The 23,552-nt window shown below is 38.9% G+C and overlaps 1 protein-coding gene across 13 annotated transcripts in view; it reads right to left on the reverse strand.

Moving 5' to 3' along the window:
- Window positions 1-13,876: 13,876 nt before the first annotated feature.
- mast2 (microtubule associated serine/threonine kinase 2) overlaps window positions 13,877-23,552 on the reverse strand; it is a 160,264-nt gene continuing 150,588 nt past the window's right edge. For all 13 annotated transcript variants that reach the window (XM_067374156.1, XM_067374158.1, XM_067374155.1 and 10 more), the window contains 10 exons: window positions 23,313-23,435; window positions 23,060-23,169; window positions 22,361-22,515; window positions 21,949-22,241; window positions 21,504-21,713; window positions 20,141-20,367; window positions 19,930-20,052; window positions 19,716-19,852; window positions 19,416-19,600; window positions 13,877-19,131 (listed from right to left, as the gene is read on the reverse strand). In XM_067374156.1, coding sequence (XP_067230257.1) covers window positions 17,162-19,131; window positions 19,416-19,600; window positions 19,716-19,852; window positions 19,930-20,052; window positions 20,141-20,367; window positions 21,504-21,713; window positions 21,949-22,241; window positions 22,361-22,515; window positions 23,060-23,169; window positions 23,313-23,435 — 3,533 coding nt within the window. In that variant the 3' untranslated portion in view covers window positions 13,877-17,161. The remainder of the gene's footprint in view (window positions 19,132-19,415; window positions 19,601-19,715; window positions 19,853-19,929; window positions 20,053-20,140; window positions 20,368-21,503; window positions 21,714-21,948; window positions 22,242-22,360; window positions 22,516-23,059; window positions 23,170-23,312; window positions 23,436-23,552) is intronic.

A 23,552-nucleotide genomic window follows, 5' to 3' on the forward strand; every position in this document is an offset into this window, starting at 1 on the left:
AGATTCAATGAACTATGCTAAGCTATGCTAAAAGTGGTACCACCAGAACCGGAGATCGGCTGAATGGATTTGAAAACGGTAAAACTCAACTGTTTAACTCTAGGGGAGTTGGAAAATGAGCCTATTTTCAAAAAAAGTGGAGTGTTCCTTTAATACTATAAAATACTGCAAACAAAAATAAACACATTAACAAGTGTACATAATTTCATGTATTTATCCTTTTTAATAAAGTTGTTAAAAACTCACGCTCACAGATTACGTGGTCTTTGAGCGCCCTCAGGCGACCGTTATGATTTGATTACGCTAACGTTACCTGATTAACGATTTTTTTAAATCATCCACTAAATTATCATCTTTTAAAGTTTAATGAGTTAACAGTGCCACAAATTATTAAAACACATTGCTGTTAGTAAAACACATTAAATTGATTTAATGCCTACATAATATTTTAATAATAAAAATAATATTTTTATTAATATAATTTATTTTTTTTAAATTCATCTATATAATAATGTCCCCCTACATTTTAGTAGGTTTTATTCAGGTAGTGATTAAAAAAAAAAAAAAAAAAAGCTTAATTAAAAAAGCTTTAAAAAATTGTATTTCGGGAAATAGTGCTTCAGCAAGTGTATGGAATTTACATTCGAAATCAGAGAGAATTGTGGGTATAAAGTAGTGAACGATTGTAGGGAATGAAGTCGTTCACTCAGAATTCGGACACCACTACAAAATGGCCGACACCCGATATAGTGGACTATAAAGGGGATAGGGAGCGGTTTCAGACACAGCTCTTGTTAACAGGCTCTAAGTAGGGAAGGAAATGAGGAGGGTAACGAGGGAGAGTTGGGGGTCCAAATGAACCAATAATCAGGTAACAAGAGGGGTCAGGTAAAGACAAGAGACTGACAGAAGAGGGCATGGCACATAGAAACAAACAAAAAGCCATGTCCATAAGGCACATAACAAACAAACATGAAGCCATGGGCTCACAAAAACAAGATAGAAAAGAACATGGAAACAGGAAACCAAAAGTCAAACTTAAAGTCACAAAACCAAAACAAACACAACAAGGAACCTGTGACAGTAAGTGCTGTATTTGAATTCAAACAGCGGATCTAAAATACATCTTGCTGGCATTGCTTTGTAAGTCACTTACTCAAGTACAAAGTTAAAAGGTATATTGTATTGTTATAATACACTATTCTATTTTATATTTATTTTCAGCATATGTAAATGCAGGATAAAAAGATCTGCCTCTATATTTCCTATTTTCAGGACAACTGGAATCTGTCACAGTAATTGTTACCTAGTTTTTCACTTAATGTCATTGTTTTCATTATTAAGGGTGTTCTTATGTGCATCACTAATCATCCCATGGTATAGACTAATGGAATTACTGACAAATTATTTTATGTTTTAAATCCACATCCATTGTCTATATTGTCACTTTACCTCTAAAAACATTATATTACTATGATTGTCAAGACAGTGATAAACCTTAGAGCAGGGCAAGAAAGAAAAAGATATGAAAAGATGAAGAAAGATGATTGTAAGCGGTGACAGGAAGAGTGTATTGATTGGCTTAGTGCACTCATGGCTTTTAATTTCCTTGACTGGCTTTCCACCCTCAGTGTGTGATGGATGAGAGGAGGCTTCAATCACAATTCACAACCTGATGAAACATGTACGTGCACACACACACTGACAACACATCATACATACAGTGAAAGTCCATGCTGTAACACACTGCCTTAAGAAGTTTGACAGTAGTAACTGCAGTGTGCTGACTGCTGATCGAAAGCTACTGCAATTTAACACGATCTCAGCTTGACATGCATCCACATATGCAAACGCAGCACAACATACCATAAAATACTGTTACGGGGCCCCTTAATAATAATAATAATAAATCCCACAAGTCCTTGCCATTTTGATTTATGGACAGTCCTTTATTAGTCCAGAATAAACATTTACATATATGAATAACATATGAACCTATGAATAATTAACATATGAATAATTAACACACTCATTTCTTGTGGCCTTCTGAAGAGGGTCGGGGTACTTGCATCTCTAACCTTTCTACTGCTCAACGGAAAAAATGGGCTGCATAGAATACATGACTTTCAGCACAGCATTTATCAAAACACCTTTTCTGCATTTTAATTTCTTAGAATCAGTGACACATTGGATGAGGTGATCTGTCTTGTTCGATGGAGGGAGGCAAAGAGACGAAGACATGAATTCTGATGAGTGGCGGGACGGGCTCAGAGGAGGGTGTGTGGATATGCGTGGAGAGGCCGAGGTAATTAGAGGTCTTTTAGAGTAATTATTCAGTCATAGCAGAGGGGATCTGAGAGGAGATGTTTAGTCCAGACCTCTCATGTGAAAACACTAAGGGACATACACTGATTATACACCATTACTGGGGATGACTCGCACTGCAAATAACCTACTGATGTTTATGCTGATTTCTGCCTGTCCATGTGTGTATTTATAGCCATCAGTTTGAAAGTGTTTTACACTGGACATACAATTGATGTATAGATTTTACAATGGACTTCAAGTGCAACCCAGAGTAAAACTAAACAAAAAAGCTCACTAAGAATGCATATGCTATTTATTTGAAAATAAGTACAGTAAAAACAGTGATATTTTGAAATAGTGTTACAGTTTAAAATAATGTTTCTATTTTAATTTATTTAAAAAAAAATTTAATTTACTCCTGCTGTGGCAAAGCTTAATTTTCAGCACACCGAAATCATGCTGATTTGGTGCTCAAGAGATTTTTTAATTTTTATTATCAATGTATCAATGTACTGCTTCATATTTTTGTGTAAACCATGATACATAGAAGTATTAATAAAAAAAAAAAAAAAAAAAAAAAAATATATATATATATATATATATATATATATATATATATATATATATATATATATATATAATATAAACTTTTTAACAGTGGTCTAAATGTATAGTTTGGGTGTTTGGTTTCTAAATGAATTTCTATGGTTTCATGCTCTTGGCAGCTACCAATTCACCTCAAAAAACACTGTGGTCATCCCAAACCATATTTATCCCAATTGCAAGTGAACTCATAATTAACATAGTCTGGGTCATATTTTCTCATATTGGTTTTAAAGATGAAGGCATGTCACGCAACCTATGTTGGTAAATCTACATAATTTATTACCAAGAAAACTTTTCATATATTTTTTAGAGTTTATACATTTTCTATGATTTTAGAAAGGCAACTGTATTTATTTTGCTATCTTAAAGCTGCAGTCTGTAACTTTTTTGGTTAAAAATGATCCAAAATCAATTTCTGAGAAAGTATGTTACAAACCTGATTCCAAAAAAGTTGGGACACTGTACAAACTGTGAATAAAAACAGAATGCAATGATCTGGAAGTTTCAAATTTCAATATTTTATTCAGAATACAACGTAGATGACATATCAAATGTTTAAACTGAGAAAATGTATAATTTTAAGGGAAAAATAAGTTGATTTTAAATTTCATGGCATCAACACATCTCAAAAAAGTTGGGACAAGGCCATGTTTACCACTGTGTGGCATCCCCTCTTCTTTTTATAACAGTCTGCAAATGTCTGGAGACTGAGGAGACAAGTTGCTCAAGTTTAGGAATAGGAATGTTGTCCCATTCTTGTCTAATACAGGCTTCTAGTTGCTCAACTGTCTTAGGTCTTCTTTGTCGCATCTTCCTCTTTATGATGCGCCAAATGTTTTCTATGGGTGAAAGATCTGGACTGCAGGCTGGCCATTTCAGTACCCGGATCCTTCTTCTACGCAGCCATGATGTTGTAATTGATGCAGTATGTGGTCTGGCATTGTCATGTTGGAAAATGCAAGGTCTTCCCTGAAAGAGACGACGTCTGGATGGGAGCATATGTTGTTCTAGAACTTGGATATACCTTTCAGCATTGATGGTGCCTTTCCAGATGTGTAAGCTGCCCATGCCACACGCACTCATGCAACCCCATACCATCAGAGATGCAGGCTTCTGAACTGAGCGCTGATAACAACTTGGGTTGTCCTTGTCCTCTTTAGTCCGGATGACATGACGTCCCAGTTTTCCCAATTTGTCTGACCACAGAACAGTTTTCCACTTTGCCACAGTCCATTTTAAATGAGTCTTGGCCCAGAGAAAACGCCTGCGCTTCTGGATCATGTTTATATATTGCTTCTTTTTTGACCTATAGAGTTTTAGCCGGCAACGGCGAATGGCACGGTGGATTGTGTTCACTGACAATGTTTTCTGGAAGTATTCCTGAGCCCATGTTGTGATTTCCATTACAGTAGCATTCCTGTATGTGATGCAGTGCCGTCTAAGGGCCCGAAGATCATGGGCATCCAGTATGGTTTTCCGGCCTTGACCCTTACACACAGAGATTGTTCCAGATTCTCTGAATCTTTGGATGAATCTGTAGATGATGATAACTTCTAACTCTTTGCAATTTTTCTCTGAGAAACTCCTTTCTGATATTGCTCCACAATTTTTTGCCACAGCATTGGGGGAATTGGTGATCCTCTGCCCATCTTGACTTCTGAGAGACACTGCCACTCTGAGTGGCTCTTTTTATACCCAATCATGTTGCCAGTTGACCTAATAAGTTGCAAATATGTACATTTAACTTTTCCAGCCTCTTATTGCTACCTGTCCCAACTTTTTTGAAATGTGTAGCTCTCATGAAATCCAAAATGAGCCAACATTTGGCATGACATTTCAAAATGTCTCAATTTCAACATTTGAAATGTTATCTATATCCTACTGTGAATAAAATATAAGTTTATGAGATTTGTCAATTATTGCATTCCTTTTTTATTCACAATTTGTACAGAGTCCCAACTTTTTTGGAATCGGGTTTGTACCAGCCAATGTTCAAAACTATCTCCTTACCTTAGCCTGATTTACAACAGTAAGTAAGTTTGTAATAATTTTTTATAATTCACATGGTACTGGTGGGTTTCCACTGGAAATTCAAACATGCAGCCTTTCGTCTTTGCGTCATTACGTCACGTCTGTTTACATAAAGAAGGAGTCCCAGCTAGTAGGCTATATGGCATGTGAAGATGCTGCAGGTGACGAATCATTTATAGCCTTTTCTCACAGCAGCTGCAATAACTAAATGTATAATTTTGATGGCGGGTTGTAATCCAGAAAGGTCCAAATGACAATCATCAGTGACAACTAGCGATCCACCTGTAGTCAAAAGCAAAAGACTTCAGACTGCAGAGTGGCTACAGAAATTTAAATCTACCAGTAACTCTAACACACACTAAATACACATAGTCACACAATGCTGATGTTAACATTAACAATTTGAGAACAAAGTATAACAATAATAATAATTTGCACGGTTTGATGTGAATTGAGTGGTTTGAAAGTGATCTTTAGATTTAATCACCATTGGCAGTGCGATTTATTGTTATGCTTTTTTTCTCGGTCAGAACAAAAGTGACAGACATGTTACTTGTTCAGATGACATTTTCCAGTGAAAATTCTTATTTTGGTCATTCTTCCAAGACGTAGAATCTGTGATTCCGATGTACAGTATCCACACCGATGTGGTGACTGACAGCAAACATTAGATTCATCCGCACTAAGGGGTCATGCCAATGCACTAACCACATAAAGATGATAATTCTGCAAATAACTGCAACTGCAGGTTTCAAACATAGATGGCGACAAAGAGGCAAAACTTACGGACTGCAGCTTTAAATAAGCATGATTATGGTGTAAGTTGTTTTTTTATTATTTGTATTCAGCATTGTTTTTTCTCCTTCTGTCCGTAATTCTATAGGTTCAGACCTGCAATCCATTTTTTTATCACAACCCAAGCAGTTTTAGGCATGACGTTCCTGATGCGTTCCATTTGTTGTCTTTGGCCATTTTGGCTATTTTGTTTTTAACAACTATTCCATCAGGGAAAATAGTCTAAATTAAATGAGACACTGGGAGCATTCACAGGCCAGCATCAGTGACACAGAAGGGTTAAAAGTCTGTACAGTGATAATCCTAAACCATTTAACTCCACTAACTTTATTCACTTTGATGATCAGACAAACCTCTCAACCCACCTACAAATGGTAAGTGGATATGGGGCGGAAGGTTAGTTCACAAGGGCAGTATAAGAGCCATCTCAGGACAGAACATTGGAACAACGTGAGACAGGGAGGCCCACACTGAAAATATGCAGGCAGAACTCCACAGAAAGTTTCACAAATTTACAATAATTCTCCAGGCACTTCCGTATTAATTTATTATTGTAGCTTTGGCTTTTGGCTTTCAATACAGGGAACAATAATGAATGCACAGTATGAGTCTATGCAAAAAATAAATACATTTTAAATGCATTTCATTCTACCAAGTGCTTAAATTGACATGGCACTGGGTATGCCATACTGTACGCCATACTGTAGCCTGTTACAGCTGATTAGAAGCACAGCTTTTCCACTAACACATATATGGCAGAGTAGAGAATCCTAACTGTGGAAACCTTTTCCCTGCCATCTGCTGGTTAGGGCTAAGTGGATGAGGTGATAATCCATTCACAGTCAATACATTTAAGAAGAGCAAAACAAGGAGAGATGTTCATATAACAGCAAAATGTGTTGCTGGTGTCCTACAAGATCCTTCACAACAACATTAAAGTGATGAGGTATTGGAAAGAGACCAGGGGGATAAAAGAAAGATTATGAAAAATAAATGATAAAAGCAGAAGGGCTATGAGAGTAAAAGACAGGTAAAGATTGAAATGAGAAATTAAAAAGTGAAAAAGAGAGATGCAGGGGTGAGAGGGTGCGTGAGAATGATAATACGCAAGAAACAGGCAAGAAAAAAAAAATTCACTTGGCTTCAGAAGGCCTTTATTAACCCCCAAAGCTGTGTCGAGTACGTTTATAATGGATGAATGCACTTTTTATTGAGCTTCAAAAAGGTGCTTTCTGTGCACTGCCATTATAAAGCTTTGGAGCATCAGGGTGATTATTAATATAACTCTGATTGTATTTGCCTGAAAGAAGAAAGTCATATACACCTAGGATGGCTTGAGGGTGAGTAAATCATGGGGTAATTTTCTGTGTAGTTATTCTTTAATGACAGAACAATATTCTAAAGTGTTACCAAATTATGTATTAGAAGAGTTGTACAGCTCTCATGAGCTTGAGAATCAAATCAAATATTCTGTGTAATCTGTCTGAATCAAGAGAAACTTGGGAATCAAGAGTGACACTACAAAAGTCAAACTGTAAAACATCCTTTCACTGTTATGAAATATGTTCGACCAATTCAAAATTCTATTTTACTCAGCTTATATGTTGTGTAACTCATATGTTGTAAACTTTTTTTTCTTCTGCTTGTGGGAAAATATTGATTGCCCCTTTCATTTTTCACCTGGGGCAAAATTGAATTCTCTGCCTTGAAAATATTTGCCTCCTTTGAACAAATCAATTAATCTGTCCCTCCTGACTTACTCTCTAGCTCGCTGAATTTTTCGCTCTGTTGTCTGAAGTGGCCAGCACTTAAGAAAACAGCTGCCTAACCCTATTAAGTTCTTCTACAAAAGCCTGTTCTTTGGGCTCCATTCAACTGTAAGAATGTGTTGGGATTTTTCCAGTAAACTCCTTCTCCCTGAAATCTTTTCATTATATTACGTAATGAGCTGGGCACCACTGCTTCGATTACAAACTAGTACAGCGGTTTAAACTCAATTGAACAAGCTCTATGTGAAAGTCATTGAGTTTTTTAGAGGCTAACGGAAATGAAGCAATGAGGAAATTGGGTAAAATACTGGACACAGAGTGCAGGGGCTTTGTTCTTACATATGCAGTTCCATGTGTTACCACAGGGGGCCAGCAAGACAGCCACGCAAATACTGTCTAATACACTGTGTAATGTTTAGCCTTTAATTTAAATTCTAATGTAATATTCATTTTATATTTATTTCTCTACCTCAATTGTACAACATTTATTGAGTGTGAAGACTTTGGATTATATAATTTATCTGCAATCTGCATTAAGTATGCATCTGGGTTATTTAATGAGTTTATTAACTTTGGTTTTTGTTGTTATTTTGTTGTTGTTGATGTTTTTCCAAATGTTCTCGATGCAGCACTGACTTAAGATAGATAGATAGACAGACAGACAGATAAAGAGACAGACGGATGTTTAAATAACATAATAAAGATAATTAAATCTAAAGTAATTAAATAAAAAGCAGCAGTGATGGAGACTGAATCAAATGCAACTGATCTTGAATGAGAATATCAAGTCTTTGTATGGCACATGACTCAATCAAATACTGCCCTCCCATGGCTTAACTGTGTAACCATCAATACAATGCAAAGGGGATTATTACTTTGTTGATGACAGATTTTCACTAAAGGGCACTGGGGTGTTTCTTACTTCTGTCTTACAAAACCAAAGCACTGAAAAGACTAAAAATATTCATATGAACAGCAATGAATCTCAGCACAGCCTGTTTATATGCGTACAGGTTACACTACTGATTTTTTTCACATATAGTTGAATAGGTGGAGAAAGGACTTAAAATTTCTTCTTCAGAGCTGAAGTCTGAACTTAGACTTTCATTATAGATAGGCAGCCAGAAGGGATTTTCAAAAACACAGAACCTTGATTAATTATTAATAGTATCAAGACTGCAGAGTCTCGGGCCAAACACGAACACTGTTGATTCTCTGATATGAAATTTTAATGTTCTATCAGCCCTGTAATGTAGAAGATGGTGTGACCAGAGAGAGAAGAAAATAAAAGAGAAGAAAAAAAAAAGGATGCATCAGATGAGTGTTAGAGGCCACAGCAAATCTCAAGAGATACAAGAGCAGGAGCATCTGTGTTTCTGGGGCTGAGAAGTGAAAGCGAGCAGGGAGACCACCTGCAGGTGTGTTTGAGCATATGTACCTGCAGGTGTGTATGTTTTGGAGGGGTTCCTCTCTCACCTTTCCCCAGGGAGCTGTGCTCTCGTGCAGGGAAGACAGGATCTTTTATCTTGGCTGATGTCCCAATCAATCAGAGTGACAGTGATGGAGACACCAGTGCCCAGACCCTCATACAGACCCAACTCTCCCATCTGTCATTATTAACCCCTACTGAGGGAGAGTTTTGAGACTTAACCACAACTATTTATTCAGTCAACATGAAAGAAAAACAAAATTATTTCATGATTATTGTATCTGTGCAGCTGTTCAAAGGAGAAAGACACAGAAAAAAAATCTATACCATATAAAAAATTAATCTAAATTACGACTTACAACTGCTTACTGTGTAACTAAAGAGTTGTAGAAATAAATCTAAAAAAACAAACAAAAAAAAAAAACACTGCTTTTTACACTGCTATCTGCTTGATTCTGATTAGTCAATGGTGGGATTCATGCTGTCAAATATCACCTCTGGCACTGACTCTGTTTGATGAACTGATCTGCTTGAAGAATTTATCCAGTTTACCAGTGATCTGTGTTCTATGTTTCATGTGAATGATGATTTAAAGAATTTTGTTATTATCTGATGGACTTGTTAAGTGGATGTTTAATAAGGCAGCGGCTACTTGCACTAAGTGAAAGTAGCATATTTTTTCTTAGTGATATGCTATTTACACTAGGTGAAAATAGCGATAGATTCTATTTACACCATGTAAAAATATCAGTTATTTGCAATAAGAGTTTCGTTAGCATGTTGCTAATGAACTGTTAAATGTGGTTAAAGTTACCATTGTTTCTTACTGTATTCACGGAGACAAGAGAGCCGTCACTATTTTCATTTTTAAACACTTGCAGTCTGTATAATTCATAAACACAACTTCATTCTTTATAAATCTCTCCAACAGTGTGTAATGTTAGCTTTAGCCACGGAGCACTATCAAACTCATTCAGAATCAAAATTAAACATCCAAATAAATACTATACTCACATGACCCGAAGCATGCATGCAGCATACATGACGAACATCTTGTAAAGATCCATTTGAGGGTTATATTAGCTGTGTGAACTTTGTAAATGCACTGTATTATAGAGTCGCGAGCTCGATGGGCAGGGAGCACAAGATTTAAAAGGCCAGCAGCCCCTGAATCGGTGCATAGTTAATGATGCCCCAAAATAGGCAGTTAAAAAAATTTATAAAAAAAATCTATGGGGTATTTTGAGCTGAAACTTCACAGACACATTCAGGGGACACCTTCGACTTATATTACATCTTGTTAAAAAAACGTTCGATGGCACCTTTAAATGGATGCTACCTTATTGGGAGAATAAAAACCCTCTCTACACCTTCCCCTAACTCTACTCAATAAACACTTTTAATATTAAACACTCATTCACAGTTTATTTCCACTTTTAGAACATTATTTTCATTTTTATTAAAAATACATGCAAACTCGCGTCGATCGCATTAAAAGTTAGGTCTGCAAGTCTTTCTCGATAGTCTGCTGCACCACTGAAGACAATGAATTTCTTGCATCTTTTTTAAAACTTGAGTGGTCCAACAAGACATTGGTGGGCAGAGCTAGTGTAAATCGCATTTGCCAACAAGGGACGCTATTTGCACATCTAGGGCAAACTCTATGTTTGTATCTTACCTGGAATTCCCTAAGATTTCTAGTTTGAATCCTGTAATTCACCTGTTTGTACTCACCTGTGAATACTCATCTGTTGTCTCAGTCATTTGTACTCAAATATTTTCATGTTTCACGATAGTTGTTTGTGAGTCCCATGTAACTGTAAAAAAAGAAAAAGAAGAAAAAAAGGTAATTGCGACTTTTTATCTCACAATTCTGACATTTTCCTCGCAATTGTGAGATTTAAACTCACAATTGCATTTTATAAAGTCAGAATTGGGAGATATAAACTTCCAATTTTGAATTTTTTCTCGTAATTGCGAATTTATATCGCAGAATTCTGCCTTTTCGCGCAATTCTGACTTTCTCAAAATTGAAAGTTTATAACTCGTAATTGCAACTTTATATCACGCAATTCTGAGAAAAAAGTCAAAATTGTGAGATAAAAACTCGCAATTAACTTTTTTTGTTATATTTGTATTGTAAAATATAAGAATTTAAGTTACAAAACTTGGGTAATGTAATGAAATATGTTACAAATTGCTTTTTAAAGCATGTATTTTGTAATCTATAGTGAAATACTGTACATTTTAAAAGTAACCAACTCAGCCCTGTTGATAATGTATTCTTTTTAAATAGGTGTAATTTGCAGGTGAGATGGGTGGGATGTCTTAGTTTTTTTTTTTTTTCAACAATATTTTCAGCAATATACTTAGTTGTTTTTCTTTTTCTTTTTATGTTTGGGCCTTCCTAATGACCCTCCAGCCACAGTTCACTCACAATTTCTTTACTGCTATCAAAATCCACAGGCTTTCAGATCCTTCCTTTCACCATTTCCTTGGCATGCAGTATTAGCCGAGCTGAAATCGTAATACCCCAGTCTATTTCTCTTCTCCACGGGCTAATTTATTGCTCTCAGCAACTGAACTTTCACACTATTTGCCTGGCAGGCAACATCAAGTCTGCACACTGTACAGGTTATGGTGTACATTCATCACACAGAATAAGGCTCATTAAACGTGGCACGTGGTACCACAGAGAGCAATTAGCCTATAATGCAGCTTCCACCTGCCATTCTTCTATGCCATACTATAAGCAGGTAAAACTAATTGCTAACATCTAATATAAGTTCAAACTGATGAAAGCATTTATTATGTATCCCATTATCTAGTGGACCCGAGTAAGTTTGGAAGGTTAATGTTCAACATGTGGCTCATGCTCGTAAATAAGACACAATGATTCATGTACCTGCGTTCAAACTTGTCACGTTTAAATTGAATCAATAGGCAGTGAAACCTCTTCTTCCTTTCCATTTCTTCAAGAAAACTTGGAAGTGAAAAAAGTGAGAGGATTGGGGAAAATAAATTCTGAAATAGGGGAGAATTATTGCCCCCCTGAGGCCCTGCCCCCCTTCGCTTTTCTTCTGAAATCCATTTGGCCTGGTCCCCCCATTAGGCTGGCTGTCAGGCAGTGGATGCTGGTATATGCAGCTGTGTAGAGAGAGGCAGGAATGGAATGAATTTACCCGGTCATGTAGAGCGGGTGTCAGAGAGAGACTCAGCCAGCAATCCATCAGTGGCACCAGCTTCATGTCAGAGGGGGGAGGGGCAAAAGGAAGCAACACATTGGGTCATCGGAGCATCTTCATTCTTCAGCGGTTCGGGTGCCGTAGGGAGATGGTAAGCGAGGGGGTCTGAGGAGCAGGTTTAAGTGTGCGCATTTTCCCTATGTACACTTTCTTAATAGGCCTGCTGATGGGAAACTGGTAAATGAAGGCAGGACAGGGTCCAATTATCCCCTATAGTGGGCACCTTTTAAGCAAGCCAGCTAACCTTTGACCCCCTTGTCTGGCCTCAGGGCATACTGCTCTCGAACATTCAACCCATCTGAGAGGCCTGAGAGAACACACATACACACACACACCAGAATGTAATGGGCTTCATTATTGCCATCTTGTCAGTACCTAGCGTTGACATGCTATACCTATTAACATGGTGTATACATCCTGCGAGGATTGTCTTCTACTTTCATTAAGGCAATGAATTTCCTGAAACAAGCTTATGACAGGTGGGTGAGCAAATATCTACAGTAATAACTGTTCATTATGGATCCATTCAACATGCTTAAAGGAAGGGGAAATGGAGTTGGGAGTGAATTCCTCAATTTTAAAAGTCGAAATATGACTAGATTGCTTGCTCCAAATTTAACGGATTCAAATACAACTGCCTCATAGAAAATGTCACTTTTCTTATGGATAGACAATATTCTTATGGACTTAAGAATGTCCAGTTAAAGCATTTTGTAGAGCTTTAGACAAACCAACCACTTATATTCATACTCTCTCTCTCTCTCTCTCTCTCTCTCTATGTATATATAGTAATAAAAGGACAAGGACAAATACAGGTATATATATTTTCTAGATCTCTTCTGTTTTAGAGTTGCTACTGCTGCTGAATACTATACTATTAGGGTCAATATCAAAAGCAGCAGTCAGTATCTGGTGTTGCCAGCAGCCGCTTTAAGTACTACAGTTCATCTCATCCTCATAGTCTTCAACAGATTTGCCAGTTCTTGCTGTGAGATGTTACTCCATTCTTCCACCAAGGCATCTGCAAGTTCTTGAAAACGTCTGAGAGGACATGTGGTTTGGTACTACTAGGAACATCAGCTTTCCTTCCGGTCTCCCTGTAGGTGTCAGGAATGACAGATAATCTTCACAGGGAAGTGAATAAATTGTTGAATAGTCAATATTTTTGTTTTGTTTTTGCTCACAAAACGTATTCTCATCACTTCATAACATTATTTTAACAATGTCTTTGCTACCTTCCTGGGCCTTGAAAAGTGCAATGTCGTTGCTGCCTATGTGTGGTCAGGAAACTCTCAGATTTTATCAAAAATACTGTATCTTAATTTGTGTTCCGAAGATGAATGAAGGTCTTGTGGGTTTTGAACATGAGGGTGAGTACGTAATGACAGAGATATCATTTTTGGGTGAACTAACCCTTTAAGGACTGTTCCACAGGTGCATGTACAATAATTGTTTATGGTTCATTTAACAAGCATGAAAACATTGTTTAAACCCTTTCCAATAAAGATCTGTAAAGCTTATTTGGATTTTACAAATATACTGTATCTTTGAAATATAGTCTCCTGAAAAAGGGGTGTTTCTTTTCTTGCTGAGTTTAATATGTAAATAAAAAGCTGTTGCATGAATTGCTGTTGATCACAAAATCTACCTAATGTCTTATAGTCAGTGAATAAATACAAACCACATGCTGAGTTACTTAAAAAAATCTTTATTATTCATAAGGTATAGGATTAACAACAAACATGCGTCTTACCACAATAGAAAATTGTAAGATATTGCACTGGTTTAACTCTAGCAGTTTTTTCTTTGCCCATTTCTTTTCACTTGTCTATACAACCACATTGTCTCCTTTAGTCTTGGACAAAGCATGACGGGCACATGGACAGTGCCCTAAATCCATACCACTGTACCACCATAACTGAGTGTCAAGTCTTAAAATACAAATAATATCTAGTCATTGTCCCATTCATCTATGCTCATGTCTAAGGCAATGGCCATTGCACACCAAATAACTTCAATTCTTCTCATATTAAAGACACTCCGAACACTAGACTTAAAAATATTTACATAAAAGTAAACCATCTCATCTGTGCTGCCATTTGGGTCAAACACAAACACACAGACATAAGGAGAGGGCAGTGGTTGGACATGGCGACTATATGGGTAGATGCAAGTAGTGCGTGTATGTGTGCTCCAAAGGTTTTCGTTCATAAAGAGCCAAGCTATACCACAGGTGAGAGGTGGTGGGTGAATTTGCTCTAGACTGTGTGTGAGATTACATTTCACTAGGGCGTGCATGGTGGCATGTGGCTACGGGACATTGATGGATGACCACCGCAGGCATTCTGACACCTGATTTTACCTCAACAAATAGCCCAACCATCATTATTATCCACATCACGTACACAAGGTGGCAGTTAGCGCTCACTTTCACAGCCCACGGCAGCTCACGACTTTAGAAAAGGGAGCAGAGATGAATTTAACGCATTTACACACATAATTCAGAAAATTACAATGTTTTCCTTTTTTGTTAAAAGCACACTTATAATGTGAAGCAGGTCATCAGGAACTACATGTAAAAAAATAAAATACTAGGAGTGAATGCAACAAAGCTACTTAATGTCTTTACACCCTGTAAAATCTCAAATGCAGCGCAGCCAGAAAGGAAATCACTAGTGGTCTGCTAGTATCTAAGCTACAAAACGTGCCTGAGCACTCACACCATACGACACATCATTTAGACATAATGCACTAGTGTGCCGTTTACAAATGTTCTCTCAAGACATGACGCGTGTAAACATTTAAGGGCAGTTTCTTTAAGCCCAACAAATTTAGTTTAAATGGAGATTCAAGTTCTCTGGGTATGAGAATGTAACTTTGGAGTGGGATTCAGTTGTAAGTCATCTCCTGTGGACATAATGGTAAAGCATTGGTCTTTTTTTAATAAGTGTGTATTTATGCCTTGGCCACTAGTGTAAGATCGATCGGTGTTCTCTGGACGCAACAGGGCAAACACTATATTAAACCTGACAGCCCACAGATGCATTTCCAACTTCATCCAAATGCCATTCTTGTTACAAGTGCATTTTTGTCACTGATGGTGGTGCCCAGGTTAATTAGGTTCATCAGGAATTAAGCTTCAGGCTGCAATGCGATCAACAGCTCCATTCCCTAAAGAAGCATAAATGTGCAAGACATCCATTCACATTTTATAAGGACAAAACATGAATAAGGTTATAGTGAAACTACTGTACATACCATCATCAAGTGACTAAGTACAATCAGTAATAAAGTCTAAAAAAAAAAAAAAAAAAAAAAAACTTTAATTTTCCATATAGGCAGGGACAAAGTAGTACAGAAGTGTGTTGGAAATAGCCTTACTTTTGGAACTGACTTGCTGAGCAATGAGACCTCTTTATACTAGTGGCAAGGGTTAAAACAATGTGCATAATTATTGGGTGGTAAACTGAGCAGAAACACAATACATACAACTGGATTAGATTAGAAATGCAAAATGTGGTTAAAATATTATAGTTCCACAGGTTAATCTTTAAATACAATATGGTGTTAACACATTGTTAAATCAAGATAATATGAAAACGTACCACAGTCTCACTTACTGGTCAAACCCTTTAAGACCCCAACCAAGTCTGGGATCTAATCGGATACTGTATTTATTGGTTTTTCATATTAATTACACACAAAATAAAAAGGGTTTTTGCAAATACATCTTTGCCAGGTATATTTCAAAAAGCAGAGCTGATATGGCAAAGACAAGACACCAATTAAAAACAAACTCCCATTGTTTAGGGCATAAAACTAACAAAGAACAGACTTTTTTAAATATTCAATATAAGACCCCACACAAACACACGCTCTATACATAGGCACGCACACACACACACACACACTCCAGATACAAGTCTGCCATGGAGAAAAAAAAAAAATACAGAGATAGCAAATTGGTCCAGATATTAAAATGAGAGAAAATAAAATATGCAAACCGAGTAAGAAAATAAAATGGTCCACTTGGAACTTTGAACAAGGACTAAACCAAACTAGACATAATGATGATGTGCAAGTTACTTGCTCTTGCAGTAATGTCTTTAGCTACGATATGTAGCTTTAGTGGATGTGAATGATGGCCAAAAATCACGATTCATTACACATAGTAATTCCAAATAATTTCTAATAACATCTTTAATTCTGATAAGAAACAGAGTAACATGTAAAGATGCAATTCATGCCATTAATGACCATCATTCTTCCACAATGTACATCTAAATTTTAATTACTATACAACATTAATGATAGCAGTGCCATGGGAAAATCTCAGGTCGATTTTCATAGACATACATCTCACAGCTGTTTGACACAACTGAAAGCTGACAAGTGAGAAAGATGGAAAACACAGTTTGGTTTTTCTTATATACTACACGTGGGATGAAATCAACCTGGTGTGTTTGAAAAAAATTGCTCGGGATACGCTACTCTTATTGCTGCAATATGTCTTCTTCCAAAGATGAACAAGCAGAAAGAAATACAAGTGAAATGTTGAGGTGTCGCTATAAGGCACAACTATACCTACTACAAGAGAAGATTTTTAAAGTAATATGAAGATAATATGAAGAGGTAATACACTGTAAGTGGACACGGTTTCTGACTCTCATGGTGCAGAACCACATATTTTCCAGGTTTTCTAGCTGCTGAGAAAAATACTTAAAAAGGAGGAACAAGAAAAGCAAATCAATTACACAGCCTAAATTATTTTGTGAATGGCAGAGCATAAAAAATTCTGAAATGAAGCTGTTGGGCTCATCTGTAAACACCACTATCTCTTCCTCTGTCTCATCTTTCCATAATCTTTTCACAGGGATAATGACATTAAACAGGACAACTGCTTTGTGTTAAAATGTGCATTTGTCTGTTAATAGGCAAGTTAATTAAAGCTGGAGAAAACGGGTCTTTCTGCAAGGCTGCTACGTTGTCTTGTTAGATTTATCTCGTGAAGTAGAGGAACTGGGCTTTGCCTGGGCCCGTGATTGTGCTTCAGACCTAGGCCTTGGTGTGGTGCCACTTTGTGGAGTCCCTTGTCTTTCCTGATTCTCTTCCCCAGCTTGGGAGTTTGGAGGAGTTTGCCTTTTTGAAGTGCCTGGGACCTCTAAAGACTTCTGAGAAGTTGTGGCTGGCTCAGATTTGGATAATGTTTGTTTAGAGGGAGATTCAGTCAGCCTTGGAGACTGGGAACCAGAAGCAGCAGATGGACTTAAGCGGTCAGGAGAATCAGGACGCTCCAGACGACATTCTTTTATCTTTGGGTGGGTGGCATCTACCTGGGGACGCTGGTCCTTTGTCCGCTCTGAGGCCTCTTTTGTACCTGGGATGTTGAGTTTGACAGGGCCAAGCACACTCTTAGCAACAGTGGCCAGTTGAGACACGACTTTGTCCATTCCGCTCTCAGAGGCAGTGGATGCAGAGGCGGTAGCAGCAGCAGTGGCAGCAGCAGCGGCTGCAGCCTGTCTGCGGTTGTCTGCCTCCTTCATCTCCTTGGTGATGCCTCCGGTTGGTGTGGTAGCAACAGGGGTATCCCTGGCTACTCCAGAAGCAGTGCTAGAATCCATTCTACCACTGGTTTTGGACCTAGGCTCAGAAGTTTTGGGGGTCCTCCGGGGATCCAATGGAGGTGTGGTAGGTTTGACAAATGGGTCTTTGCTGACAGAGGTAAAGGCGCTGCCGTGGGTTGAAAAGGTGCTGGACAGTGGGCTGGGTTGAGGTGGAGAAGGCCTAACACTGGAGTCCTGTACCTTTGACTCTTTCTTTATAGAGCCATCAGATAGTGTTGAATTGGAGTCTTGGGCCATAGTAGAGGTTGTAGAATTCTGTTCTGGGGGCTTGGCTGCAGCTTGCATTGGCGGTGAGGCTGAAGTTTGTATCTGAGATTGAGTTGTACTTTGGCTTTGTATCTGCAGTCCTAGAACGGGCTGAGGTGAGCCTGGTGGTGCAACTGTTGAGGGCATCAGTCCTAGTGTTGGTGGAGCTGCTGGTCCGATCCTGATGGTATGGGGAGAGGCCATTACGGTAGTAGGCCTCAAGATATGGCTAGGAGGAACATAGCTTGTCCTGCGTCCATCTTGGCTGTCTTCTGACCCTTCGTCTGTCTCATCCTCTGAGGAATCTACCTCGTGGATGGCATCTTGTTTTTGAAGAGACTCGCGGCGCTCTGCGCGATCTTGGCGTATGGCAGACAGCTTGTCTTTCAGTTTACTCTTTCCAGGAACAAGTCCCAGAGTTCCAGTTCCAGATTCAGGACCTTCTTGTCGACCCAGTTTTCGAACTGAACTCTTCTGCAGGCTGCCCTTTTCTGCAGGAGACACTCTTCCTCCCATTAGAATCTCACTGGCCGACTCCTGCAGGCTTTGTAGACTAGGGTCTCGCTGCAGCATCTCCTTTTTAAACTCTGAATGTGAGGTATCAAGACTATGTTTGCGGCTGGCCCCAACTGGCAGCTTCTTATCAGCAGCAGAGGATGGAGAAGGTGAGGAGGATGAAGAAGAAAGAGAGGCTGCAAGTTTCTCAGCCGACTGGACACGTTTGAGCAGAGGAGAGCGAGGAGGATCTGCACTCTTTGGGCGGGATATCTGTCTTACTAATGGAGGTGAAGAGTGGAGTTTGACAGGGAAAGACTGACCTATTGAAGAAGTCATGAGCCCATGGCTTGAAAGAGGTGAAGGAGAACGCTGGGGGGAGGTGCTCTGAGGGGTGGGCGACGGTGTACGAGCCAGAGGGGATAAGGGGATGTTGCCTGCGGACTTCCGGCGAGGGGAACGGTACTGGCGCTGCAGTTTGGGGGCCAGACCGTGCAAAGAGCTGGGTCTGATCTGACCAGAACTGGCAGGAGAGTTTGGCACACTGGAGCTAGGTGAGCTACTTTGGGATGAGTTCCCACCAACTGCATTAGAAAAAGAGAAGGTTCAAGGTTATATATTAACTATTAAAAAAACAAATACGGAGATGAATGAAATTACTATAGACATGATATTGATGCAGTTATGGGGAACTAATATACAATATTGGTATACACTGGTATGACAGCATGTGTATCAGAATTACAATGACAGTAGTAGGTTTGTATGTTGTATGTAATATTTAAATACTGTTCATATATTTATTACTGTTTATTACTTTAATACTGCTATCTTTATTACTCTTATGAAATAAAGATAAAGTTTTTACCTGAGTGGGCTGATTCAGGTGTGGAACGACAGCCCTGTGTTGGTGAACGAGGGGACATGTGTGTAGGAGACCCCGGGACACTCTCGCCAGATGAGACCGAGCGGTTCAGAGAGGACAGGCTGCGACTGGTGTGGAGAAGAGTTGCCTGCTTGGTGATCTTACGGAACAGGGAGTTTTTCTTCTTACTGTAATGGATAACCATATACAAACCATTACTGGGACAGTAAATGTAAGCCTGCCCTGAGGAATTAAAATCAGTGCGACGCAAGTATTTGGACGATGGTAAATGTTGGACATCACCTGTCTTGTCCTTCTCTGGTTTTTGTTCTTTTGTTGCGCCGGGCCATTTTGGACTTGGAGCTGGTTTTGCGTGCAGGACCAACCTTAATAGATGTATTCTCAAAAGGCGTAGCAGCGATGGACACCTTACCACCACTCTGCAATATAAAAATTATTCTGAATACCAATAAATTCAAAAGCAACAAGGCTCATCAGATTATGGCTGCCAATGTACCTTGAGAATGAGCTCTACAACTTCCGTGTGCACAAGTCCATGGACAGGCTCTCCGTTAACATGTGTAATGAGATCTCCCTCTCTCAGTCCAGCCTCATGAGCAGGTCCTCCATCCTCCACGTGCTGCAAAGCAATATGTTAGAGCACTCAAAACCACAAATTAGTGCAGTCTAATTCCATAATGGGGAATAATTGGAACTGCTCTACTCACCCAGACCATGTGGTGCACAGTATAAATGTCTGTGTCTCCCATGTAAACCCTGATGGCACGCAGGGTGAAACCATATTTCTTGCCAGCTCGGTGGATGACTATGGCGGGTTTAACACTACAGACAGCTGGGGAAAGGTCTCGGCTGGGAGAGGAGTCACGTGATGAGGGGTTGGATGAGAGAGAGTGAGGTGACATGGGACTGGCCAGAGGAGAGGCGCCATGGTGATCTGAAAGAGAAGAAAAAAGAATTTGAACTTTAGTTAAAGTGTGATATCCACACACATTTCTTCAAAATGATACGAGGCAGCCAATCCAATCAAGAGACTGTGATATTGTCTGCTAATGCTCAATTTTGTCAATGAAAATATTACCTATAAGGCCAGAGCAGGACTTTTGTGCATCTCCAAGCAACACACAGCAGAGTTTAGTTTCTGAATGAATCCGCGTTTTGAGTGAAAGAATTGGGTGAAACAATGATTCAATGTCCCATTCATAAAGAGAGCCATTTACGAATGAACGAATCGAATGAATGAATGTGTTAATGTTTAGGCACTTGTGGCCTAATGGTTATAGAGTCAGAGTTGTAACACGAAGGTTGTGGGTTTGAGTCTCAGGACCAGCAGGAAATGTAGGTGGGGGGAGTGAATGAACTGTGCTCTCTTCTATTTTCATTACCCACAACTGAGGTGCCCTTGAGCAAGGCACCTAACCCCCAATCGCCCTTTGGGCGCTGCAGCAAAAAAAAAAAAAGAAGGCTGCCCACTGCTCTGGTTGTGCGTTCATGGTGTGCGTGTTCAATTCTCACTGCTGTGTGCGCACTTGGATGGGTGAAATGCAGAGCACAAATTCAGAGTATGGGACACCATACTTGGCTACACATCACATCAAGTTTCACTTAAGAATGACTCAGTGACTTGGTTATTTAGACATTTACCACCACCTAATGGCAGTTTAAGATTCTTAATTAAAGTATCATTTCATTAAAAAAATTCATATTCCATATTAATAAAAAAAACATTAATGGTATAGTTCACCTAAAAATCATTATTTACTCACCTTCATGGCTGTTGCAGCCTAAAAGTTTATGTGTAATAAATTCTATGTTGAATCAAATAAATTTTTTTTTTCAAAGTAAAAAAACTTTTTGTAATGTCTATTTGATGCTTTTCTCATTTAACACAATGATGACTTTAAATTATCTTTTGTGAGTAATTTCTTAGATTAGATTAATTTAGATTTAAATTAGATTAATCGCCATTTTAATCGCTTGTCAGCCCTAGTTTGTTCAAGAACCAACAGAAGATTTTGATCTAGAGACATGTCTTGCATGGCAAAATCATGATGACCAATCATATGCACTTACCAGCAGGGATCATAAGGGAGAGGGTAGTTGCCGAGGCTGATTTGATAACTTTGTTAAGTGGGCGTGATGTGTGTTTCTCTGTATCTCCTGAAAGCAGTCTGTGGCGAGCTCTTCGAGCTGCTAAATCACTGATGGCTTTAGGAGTGGAGTTTTCAGAACTTTCAACACTGTAGCGAGAAGCTCGATCCAATACATCACCAGAACTACAAGCTGAAATCACACACATGCACATAAATTAAAAATTAGAGATGTCAGAGATATGTCTACAGAAAATGGCAAACTATCAGAATGATTCAATATGGTGTTACTTGAAATCATAAACCCCAGTCATTTTTTGCACCTTTTTATGTGAGATTTTTATGCCTCATTAAATCTGACTTGTCTTGAATTTTTTTATAGCTAAAGCTAGAACAGACACTCCCCAGAGTAATTCAGCAAGACTGACGTGTAAGAGTGGATTGGCTGATTTGGCTGGAAGTGGAGCCTGGTGTGGTGGGCGATTCATCCAGCCTCAGCTCTCTCTCCACAGGGAGCTCTGGTATGGCCTGAGGCAGATCTTCCCCACGAGGGCCTCTCACAGGGGTCTTCCTGCCCCCCACACCGCCATCCTCTTCACTGGAAATGGCGAATCTGGGCATTTCAATGATGGCCGAGCAGCAGCGGCGACGTACAGTCAGAGGTGGGCTGGAGTCGCTCTCAGTGTGAGATGACTCGGAAACAGAGAGACGCTTCCTTAAGCTGAATAAAAAAACAAATGTTTATTACACCATGTTGGACAAACATAGTAAATTTTTTAGAAATATATTTTTAAACTATGATTTTTTTTTCATCAGAATGATTTGGGGTGTTTCACTCACATCTCAGGAGAGCCCACCAGCCAGCTCCGGTCTCTAGACTTTAGGCCACTGAGACTGTCGATCCTCTCTCCTCCCTCTTCACTCAGACTGCGCTTAGTGGGAGGAGGGGTGCGCTTCTCCTCATGCAAGGAAAGACGCTCCATACTACTGTATACCTGGGAGAGGGAGACCGATGGGGAGAGATGAAGACAATTGAAGTTAAAAAGAAAGAAAATGGAAGAAAAGAGAGAAACAGCAGCCATACTGAACTTTGAAAACAGAATAAACTGTTTAAGGCATTAGACTTAACTTGTAATTAACAGAACAGATACCAACACTAGATTCTGATTACACAAGCCACAAGTTGTTGTATAGCAGATACAAAACCGTAAAAAGTGCTGGCAACCACAAACAGTCTACAGTTAATAAAGGTAATGAAGAATTTCAGTTGTCCTCAACAGGTTATAATTCAGGAAATGCCTGACATCAGGGCCCCAACACAGTAATAAACTGTTTAAAGGGCAAAAGTGTGTTTCTTTCCCTTCTGTCCCATTTCTCTTTTTTCCATATGGTATATAACACCCTGCTTTAAACTACTACTATTACTTGGCAGAAGAATTGTTTATTTTGATTTTTATTAATGAATAAACTATTAATTGAACATCTTATATAATTTTGTTTTTGCTGTCGTTAACAGTGTTAGTATGCGTTACTTCACACCTTGCTGAATCGTGGTGAACAGGAGGAGAACTGACGGATCTCCAGATGGTCATCATCATTTGTGTCATCCTCTTCCTCCGAGTCTACATGATGATACCGATCTGAGCGTGCTAGAGGGTTGAAGAAAGAGAGAACTCAGCTTGTGTTTGTAAGAATGTAAGCTCATGTGTTGTGTATCTGTGTTGCAGGTATGGAAGAGAGTAAAGTATCTTGTTATAAATTTCACTCCATTCCCGGCTGCCTGAATACGTACTGTCAAAGTAGCTAGTGTCATCCTCTGACTCCAGCTGAGGAATGAACTCTGCCTTCTGCCTCAGGAGACTGTTCCAGTCCAGATCAGTAAAAAAGCGGTGCTGTTTCACCTCAAACGCACTCCCTGTGAGAGAGAGAGAGAGAGAGACAGAAAATCTCTTCAAATATTTCTCAGAGATGTAGGATAACATTAAAAAAGCAGAGTCTCCTCAAGATTTGCTGCTCAGGTTTATTCATAAAC

This window comes from Chanodichthys erythropterus, chromosome 21 (assembly GCF_024489055.1).
Source record: "Chanodichthys erythropterus isolate Z2021 chromosome 21, ASM2448905v1, whole genome shotgun sequence".
NCBI classification, from domain to species: Eukaryota; Metazoa; Chordata; class Actinopteri; order Cypriniformes; family Xenocyprididae; genus Chanodichthys; species Chanodichthys erythropterus.